At 36.3% G+C, this 9890-nt stretch overlaps 1 protein-coding gene across 1 annotated transcript; it reads left to right on the top strand.

Moving 5' to 3' along the window:
• The first annotated feature begins 201 nt into the window (after positions 1-201).
• Positions 202-7237, top strand: ITM2A (integral membrane protein 2A). Its single transcript, XM_063083912.1, has 6 exons — positions 202-491; positions 4052-4183; positions 4464-4661; positions 5788-5898; positions 6164-6314; positions 6466-7237. Exons 1-6 carry the CDS (start codon positions 381-383, stop codon positions 6552-6554), a joined length of 792 nt encoding a protein of 263 aa, XP_062939982.1. The 5' UTR covers positions 202-380; the 3' UTR covers positions 6555-7237.
• The last annotated feature ends 2653 nt before the right edge of the window (positions 7238-9890 follow it).

The following is a 9890-nucleotide window of genomic DNA, read 5'->3' as shown; positions in this document are numbered from 1 at the left end:
GTCTTGCTCTTATCTAAGGGCGCAGAGAGTGGGTGGGAGCACTCCAGGAGTGCAGGTGAGGCACGTCTAGCCTTAGCCAGCCAAGGCCTCCACTTCGCCTCCTCTTCCCCCACTGGCAACTCCGCATTCCCCAACCCCCACTCCTGCACTTGGGCCCCCTCCCGCTCCTCCCTCAGCACTTCCCTGGGCCCGCCCACGTTCTCCCACCCAGCTTGGGACTGCGTCATAAGTATCCCCAGACCTAGCTAGTCTCGAAGCAGCATTAGGCAGACGGGGCAGAAAGAAGGGGTGCTTGGGCTAGTGAAATCTCCTCCTCTTCCAACCTGCAGCCCAGGACGCTGATTCGAGCCGCGCCTTATCGCGCAGCCCGAAGGTTCACCATGGTGAAAATCGCCTTCAACACTCCCACCGCGGTGCAAAAGGAGGAGGCACGGCAAGACGTGGAGGCCCTAGTGAGCCGCACCGTCCGAGCTCAGATCTTAACCGGCAAGGTAGGGGTGGACGAGGGGGAGAGAGGGAAAGGGGACAGGTGGCAGAGGACAAAGTAAAGGCTGCCCCGAAGTCCCTAGGTCCCTGGGCGGGCTCTTCTGCGCTGCCCATTGGGTTTGACCGGTCGTCCCGGCTCTGTCTCATCACGCCACCTTCTGCCTGCCGCGCCCATGCCCCTCTGCATACCCGTGCATAACGCAATGTTCTGTCGGTTCGATCCCATGTCGTCTGCCTCGGAGAGAGATTATAGGGAGTTTGAAGTGATCCCCTGGGACCCGGTGTTATCCTCTCCTGTAGAAAGTTTAGGGGGCTGGGAATCAACTAGAGGCACACTACCCTATCCCCAACTCCGGGGACGCCTATAGCCTCCACAGGGGTGGAACCGACACGCGGCGTGAGCAAGGGCAGATTTAACTTTTCTTTCTTTCCCTTTGACCTGGATGAAATTCTATGAATCTAAGTCTTTCCAGGCTCGCTGAGTGTTTGTTGGAAGAGGAGTGGGGGGCAAAGAGCAGCTTTAACTCTAAGCCATGCATACGCGCGCGTTTATTTTCACTTTCTCCCTGGTCATAGGCAGCGTTAAGCATTAGGTAAAGGAGCTGTAAAAATTGAGGTTGGTTTTAATTTGAGTTTCGGGTGTTCACTGTGCCCTCTTACAGCAAGAACCTTGTGTGTTTTCGGAGTGGCATTTCCTAAAGAAAACACCCTTCTTACGTAGAAATAAATTTTCGGATACTTTTAAATTCTTTTCTTTTAGTTCTTTCTTTTTGAGCAATATCACCCTCCTACCGTACAGATATCTGAAGCAGGTCCAACGTCCTAACTTAAACTACTAGCTTTGCCAGAAACTGAGAAAGTTTCCCCCCTAAAATGTTAGCCATATTTATTTAGTACAATTTCTATTTCCTTTAAACACGTGCCTTGTTTTTAGTGTTCCTAAACTACTCTTCATTTTCCTCAGTAAAATTTCAATTTTAAAAGGCAATTATATGTTTTTTCTTGTTCTACTAAATCTGCAAAGTGTTGGAGCTTGCAGATCTGCCCTAACTTGTCATGTTTTCTCTATAAAGTTTTAACTTTTGTGTTCAGAGTGGAGATTTGAAAAGTGCTTTGAGTGAAATGAGAATCCGTGTGATAAAACTTGATTATGTACACAATTTGAAATGTTAATGTACAGAATTTTTATCATGGAAACTTTCAATATTTAATCCTGCAATCAAGCTAGCTTTTGTGTATTATGCATTTTAGAATTCAAAATTAACACCCCCTGGCATTGTTGAGGTTTTGTTTAAATGACAAAAGGTCAAATATGCAATTGTCCTCCTACTTGCTTCGTAAGTGAAACATGGCCAGATTTTTTGAGAGGTCTAATTATATGCCAGTAGTTAAATATAGCCACACAGTAATCCTTTTTTTTTTTTCTCACCACCAAAAGTTTCATGTGTAGATAGATTCAGTTAACATATAAGCAATACTTACGCCAGGGCTGTAGTGTGATGAGGAATAAATAAAAATGAGCATTTGCAATTTGATATTTCTTTATTAGGTCTTGGAGAAGCTTTCACAGGATCCTGACCTAGCCACTATAGGACATTGACAATAACACTAGACACATTACATTGCGATGAATTGATCAGCTAGCTCATCAGAGATTGAGAATGACAGAATATTATGTCAGAGGTTGTATACAATGACTTTAAAATACAGTTCAGGGAGAAATTAGCTATGGTAATTGATGGCCCCCACCACCCTGAAGTCCAACAAATTTAAATGAAAATGAAAACATTTTTATTCCTAGTATGTAGAGATATTTTATGAAATTGAAACTCCAATACTTAGGCTTTGCCTAATAATGAACTTCCTGAATTATTGGAAGGTGAAACAAAATTACAGTGCAAAGTGTTCTTCTCATGTCTCAAAGCAAGAAAAGATAATTATTTCTCTGAGACTTTCAAATTAAGCTGTATGTGACTTATGGGCAAGTCACTTCATCTTTCTGGACCTCAATTTAATCATCTCGAATATAATTTCTAAGCCTCCAGCTCTAGATTACAGTGATTCTCAATCATAATTTATAGTTCTGCTTTTATAGTGCTAATCTAACCCAAACCCTAACCCTAACCCTAACCCTAACTCTAACCCTAACCCTAACCCTAACCAATCTTAGTTTAGGATTTTTAATAGAAATAATTAAAAGTTTCTGAAAAGCCTTCAAGGTTTATAGAGTATTAATGGAGAGTTTGATCTTAAATAAATTTAGCTAAGAAAATGTGAATACGACATTTCTTTGACTTTGTCTTTTTGGGGGGATAAAAAAAACATTTTTCAAATAATTGCCTGTCCTTTTTTCTTGTATATTGACATCAAGTCCATGCATTCCTTTTCACTAAACTAATTTAAGTTTAATTAGGTCTCATAAAATTACAGTAGTTGTCTTGAAATAGAGCTTAATGGCCCGAAAGACTAAAACAATTTTATTTACATATCAGTCTGAATGATTTACCCTTCCATTACCAGGGCCTAAATTTGCTGACTTCATTCATTTTACCTTTGAATAATAATGCTGCTTAGGGAATATTGTGACAAACAAGAATGGGATAGAGGAGCGTCTGGTCCACTGTCCTGGGAAGGGTACAGTTAATCAGTTACTTGTTTGCTTTGGATCTTTCTTGTTCTAATTCCTAAGCAAATTATTGATTTAACAAAATTTTACAGTCACTGTTACACGGACAACTTTTGTGGCTAGCTAGCACAAATGCTATACTTTAAAATCTAGTGTTTTGCCCAGGACTTGGAAAGCATAATTTCATTCATGCAATACACAGCCATAGAATACTGGGTGACATTAGGATACTTCATATTTCTCAATACAATTAGGAACATTAGGAAATATGTCTTTGCCTTCAATATTTTAATTACTTAAATAGGGGGAAATGGCATATATCTGTCTCATACTCCTTTTAATATCTAATTTTCAAAAAACAGCTTTTTGAAAGCTAGTTAATAAATCGAAGGATATTAATTCTCCTTTAAGTTGGCAAATTGATTTACAAAAGAATGGTAAAGAAGCAAAATTGTGTTTCAGAGAGTTAGTGACTGTATCACTGTACAAATCTAAAAAGTAACTACTTCCATTTATTTAAAGAGTATAACTTCCAAAGATCAGCTGAACTACCTTGTGCCTATAGTTAACAGAACTGTATTATGCACTCAAAAATTTAAGAGAGTGGATCTCATGTTAAATGTTCTTAGCTCAATAAAGAAGAATATAACTTATTGCATAAATGAATGGTTATTTTATTTTGATTCTAGAAGTATTTTGAAATAACTTCATATCTGTATTTGGATTTGGAAATGCCAGAAGGAAGGTTAATATAATTGGAGATACTTTTACATCTATTAGATATCAGAAATTGTCTTGAAATGATTTTAGAGTAGGATGACTTAATAACATATTTTCAAAATATCTTGGGTTTCGAGGTAGGTAAATTGTACACCAAAGCAACTGTGTGTCTAAAAATGCAATCTGATTTTGTTTTTGGTTTTGCTTTTTAATAAATAGGATCTCCGAGTTACCACCCAGGAAAAAGAGGGCACCTCTGGGCGATGCATGCTTACTCTCTTAGGCCTTTCATTCATCTTGGCAGGACTTATTGTTGGTGGAGCCTGCATTTACAAGTACTTCATGCCTAAGGTAACAATAATTATAATTCTTAAACTTTATATCACTAATTGCGATACATTTAGTAGCAATTTAAATAATTTTGTAGTAGTCACCAGAGAAATGAAGATTTAGGGAAAGTTTTCAAATTACCTTTCAGTTCATATAATTGATTTGACTTCATGGTGACAACTGTAATCAACAAGACTCAGTTTAGAATGCAGTACAATGAATTGATATGAGCATGAGAAACAATTCAAATGTCAGGGTAGTGATTATTATGATGTGTTAACTCTTCCTTTTTGTGTTTTAGAGTACCATCTACCGTGGAGAGATGTGCTTCTTTGATTCTGAAGACCCTGCACATTCCCTTCGTGGAGGAGAACCTTACTTCCTGCCTGTGGCTGAAGAGGCTGACATTCGTGAAGATGACAACATAGCAATCATTGATGTGCCTGTTCCCAGTTTCTCTGATAGTGACCCTGCAGCAATTATTCATGACTTTGAAAAGGTAGCTTTCCCATTTTTTTTTTATTGAAATATAATTGATTATACATATATATGGGGTACAAAGTTGAATATCAGTATCTGTGTACAATATGTCATGCTCAAATCAGGATAATTAATATATTCAACATTATGCAATGTAATCACTTTTCATGACCCTTTACCAATTCCTCCCTTCACCCCTCCCACTCCCCTTTTCCCACCTCTGGTAACCTCAGCTCTGTTCTCTACTTTTTAAAGTTCAACGTATTATTGTGATTTGTTATCTCTTTCTTTCTTTCTATTTATTTGTTTATTTTTTGTAGCTTCCACTTATGCATGAGGACATGTGGTATTTCTCTTTCTGCGCCTGGCTTATTTCACTTAACATGATCTTCTCTCAGTTCATCCACGTTGCTATGAATGGCAGAATTTCATTCTTTTTTTTATGCAAGAGTGGTATTCCATTGTGTAAATGTACCACATTTTCCTTATCCCGTCATCTGACGATGGACATTTAGGTTGGTTCCAACTATTGACTCTTGTAAATAAAGCTGCAGTAAACATGGAGTGCAGTTATCCTTTCGACATGATGATTTCAATTCCTTTGGGTATATACCCATCAGTGGGATTGGTGGATCTTATGGCAGTTCTATCTGTAGTTGTTTGAGGAACCTCCATACTGTTTTCCATAATGGCTGCACCAATTTACAGTCACACCAGCAGTGTAGGAGGGTTCCCTTTCTCCACATCCTTGGCAGCATTCGTTGTTCTCTGTCTTTTTGGTAATAGCAGGTCTAACTGGGGTGAGATGATATTTCAAGGTGATTTTGATTTGCATTTCCCTGATGATGAGTGATGTTGAGCATTTTTTCATATGTGGGTTGGCCATCTGTATATCTTCTTTTGAGAAATGCCTATTTAGCTACTTTGCCTATTTTTTAATTGGGTTATTTGTGTTTATACTGTTAAGTTGTTTGAGTTCCTTGTATATTCTGGATAGCAATCCTTTGTCAGATTCATAGTTTGCAAATATACTCTCCCACTCTGTAGGTTGTCTCTTCTGTAGATGTTTGTTCTAATGGTAGCTGGAAAATCTGCACTGCTGATATTTTCGATATTGTACCTAACGTTTTTCCCCTCCCCAAAAGGGAATGACTGCTTACCTGGATTTGATGCTGGGGAACTGCTATCTGATGCCTCTCAATACTTCCATTGTTATGCCTCCAAAGAATCTGGTGGAGCTCTTTGGCAAACTGGCGGTATGTATTTTGGAGGTCAAATATTCTATAAGTACTTCCAAATAATTTTGCTTCCTCGTTTTAAGAAATTAATGAGTTGGGCCAAAACATTCCATTTCATTGAAATAATTTTTAAACAGAAAAGTGTGCTATGAACTTAAGAAACTGCTCTTAAAAACAGCCTTCTTCTTAAAAGTATATGTTTTATAAGTGAGAATTTAAAGAGTGTTTTTAGGAATTTCTCATTTCAGTTTTTTTTCAGTTTTTTTTTTTTTTTCATTTTTAGAGCGGCAAATACCTGCCTCACACTTATGTGGTTCGTGAAGACCTGGTTGCTGTGGAGGAAATTCGTGATGTTAGTAACCTTGGCATCTTTATTTACCAACTTTGCAACAACAGAAAGTCCTTCCGCCTTCGTCGCAGAGACCTCTTGCTGGGTAGGAAATTTATTTGTTCATTCATCTTGTGTTACTGGGATAGTGAGGGAGAGTCAGGGTGGAGTGCATAGGAAAGTGGAAAATAAGTCTAGGTATCTTCATTTACACAAAAATTTCCAAAGGCACTTTTTTTCTGCCCATTTCCTCACAGGTTTCAACAAACGTGCCATTGATAAGTGCTGGAAGATTAGACACTTCCCCAATGAATTTATTGTTGAGACCAAGATCTGTCAAGAGTGAGAGGCAACAGAAAAAGCATATCTTTGGTAATAAGAAGTCAGCGATTTACAATATTACTTCAACATTAAAACGTATGGGATACTCAAGATATTTACTCATGCATTTACTCTATTGCTTATAGGGAAAAAAAGGAGAAAAACCTACTAACCACTGCAAGTTCTAGTTCTTGTCAAATTTTAGTTTAATTGGCATTGTTTGTTGTTTGAAACTGAAATGATTATCATTTTTTCTTTTAAATTTATAGGGTTTAGATTTCTGAAAGCAGCATGAATGTGTCAGCTAACATCCTGACAATAAATTTCATCCTTTGTGTTTTTTTAAGTGAGCTCTTCACTCAGTCATACAGTAGAGCATGTTTTAAATTTAAAATATTTAAAATTGTTTTTGACCTTTTTGTGTAAATCATGTCAAATCCATTAACACTGTTAAGTTTTGTTTCTCATTTTGTGCAACTTTCCAGAATTTAGAAATTATATACTTGCAATTCTATTAGGTGCTCTGTAATGAATCTGACATATACGTGAACGATTTTCATGAGAAAGTCATTTTTCACTAATGCAGTGATTTTTTTTTTCTCACTAATATCCATATTGTGAAATCCACAAAACTATTGGTGCTAAATGCTGTAAGTAGTTTAGGTTGTATGAATTCTACAACCCTATAATAAATTTTACCATATTCAACCAGTGTTTCTTTTATTTCACCACTCCAAGTATACTTAATGTGAAAAATTAATATTACTCATTTAGCTTTGGTGTACCTGCAACAGATCTAAAATTATGAGCCCAATTCTAACCCCATTCCCACCTCCACACATTTATATTTTATAATTCCATATTTTACTCCTTTTTTGATATTATATCAATTGCTTTCTTATAAGTATCCCATAATCTGCTTATCATGTCAATTTAAATATTTATCATACATCTTCAGGCCCATAGCACTTTTAAACTTTTTAATGGGTTTCTTTTTTCATAAAAAATCATAAACAACACTATACAGCTATAGATGGATAAGATGTTGATGGCTTTTAAGACATTTACATGCTGTAATCTCTACTCATTTACCTAAGAGTATAAACTCCATACCCAGGGGGCCAGTACTATAGACTCTCTCCCTTGTGTTAGGTACAAAATTGTTCCTGATATCACTGATCAGTCGCTGGTAGTGACTATTGATCAATTTTTGTAGTCAAAACTACCCAGTCGAATCCATAGCTTTAAATACTACCATTTTTAAAAAATAAAATAAATTAAACATTTAACTTCAAGAACTCAGATCTAAAACAATAACACAAGCCTTAAAACATTCAGAAAGAAAAATGCAATACTTGGAAAATAATAACAGTAACTGATAAATATATTCAAGAACTGGTTACTTATAAATAAGGAAAATATTTAGAAAGAATTTGATAAAATTAGCACCTATTCCTTGTTTTAAAATATGTATAAAAATAAGAAGGAGGAAATACATTCTTTCCAAATTTATCTTAAATAGCCAGCATCATGTCTAAAGGTGAAACACAGGAAAGGATTCTGGCTATTGCAGCTATTCAGTGTGGTTCCAGACATTCTGGTCAATGACATACCATGAAAAGCAAGTAAAAAGTATCACTATTTAAAAGGGGGATGAAATTATGTTTACTACCAGATCGTATTTTTTTAATGTAAGATACTAGTGGACCAATCAGAAACTTTAGAAATTAACAAGAAGATTCAGTATAATATAAACAAAGGCCAATGGCTTTTTTTAATACCACCAACAACCAATTAAAGGGTAATACCAGCAGGTAAAAAATATTCTACTCACAGTAGCAACAGGAACATAAAGTAGCACCAACAAGAAATTTGTGAAATTATTACAGAGAAAACCATAAAACAATTAAGATACATAAAAGGAGAGTTGAATAAATAGAGAGGAAAGAAAAAACATTACAAACAGGTCAATTCTTCCTCAATTAAGTTTATTGGTTCAACCCCATCCCAATCAAAACCCCAAAATAATTGATTTTGGAATTTGGCAAAATTATTTGAAGGTTCATCTAGAAGCATAAATAGGTAAGAATAGCTAAAGAAGAAAAAAGTGAAAAAAAGTAATTTCTTACATGAACTACTATTAAATGATAGCCAAATTTACAATAATTTTAAAGGTGACTTTTACATAAGATAAAGAGCACAATGCCAAGAAAGAGACTATAGTGTGTAAAAAAAAAAAAAAAAAAAGTATCATAATAGAAGCTCCATGCGGTGAGCTGCATTGTGTATGAAACTGTTGGCAAAAGTGGCTAAACAAACAAACAAAAAAAAATCGAATTCCTAATCATTACAGTATGAAATAGCATAAAGCTAGCAGCCCTCTAAGTGCAGCCTCTCCTAAAATTTACTAGAAATAAATATGTTTAAAAAGAGGAAAACCCTCAAATACACTAAAAGTATAACTGAGTGATAATCTAATGCTGGGATATGTGAGGAGTTGATATGTGACAGAGACTAGCTCTCTGATTATCTATCCACTAACTCAGAGCCCAGAATCTCTATCAACCAGAAAAATGGGCAGTCATCTATGTAAGAGATGTTCCGTGAATCATAGTTTTAGTTTTCATACCTTGCACCTCCTTTCCCTCTATCAGTTGACCCACCCCCACATGATTATTCATTCAATTATACATTTATCATTTGTCAGGCATTGTGCACAGCATTGGAAGTACACAGAGTCGTGAGCAAAGCAGACATGGACACTGCCCTTATTAAGCATATAGTCTACTGGGGGTGAGGCAGAGAAAGACTTTATCTCAAATAACTTTACTATTTTGTTACAAAGAAAAATTAAAGAATGCTTATGAGAGTTTTTAACAGGGGGTGGCAATCCAATCCTGAACTATTAATGAAATCTTAACTGAAATAGGAAGTTTGAGCTGAGAGCTGAAATATGAGTAGTAAAAAATTAAGTAGATAAAAGGAGAGCATTTCAGGCAGAAGAAAGTGGGAGCTAAGTCCCTGAGGCAGAAAAGATTGTGGTTGTTGGAGAAAGTCAGAGAAAGAGGGGCTGGAGCATGTTGAATGAAGAGAATTGTATGAAAAGCAGTTGGAAAATAGGTGGAGTTCAGATCATGTAGGATCCTGTAGGTTATGTAAAAAAAAAAAAAAAATACTTTTTCTTAAAAAAATTTTAAAGTAATTGAAAGTCATTGAAGGTTTTAAGCAGGGCCATGGATGGGAGCAGATTGGTATTTCTAAAAGATTAGTTTGACTTCAATGAGGGGAATATGTTATAGAGGGACAAAAGAGAATATAGTACATACCTGTTAGGAGGCCATTTCAGTAATCTGAGCAAGAC

Source organism: Cynocephalus volans, chromosome X (assembly GCF_027409185.1).
Source record: "Cynocephalus volans isolate mCynVol1 chromosome X, mCynVol1.pri, whole genome shotgun sequence".
NCBI lineage: Eukaryota > Metazoa > Chordata > Mammalia > Dermoptera > Cynocephalidae > Cynocephalus > Cynocephalus volans.
Note: the sequence above shows the minus strand (reverse complement) of the source record. Positions and strands in the feature narration are given on the sequence as shown.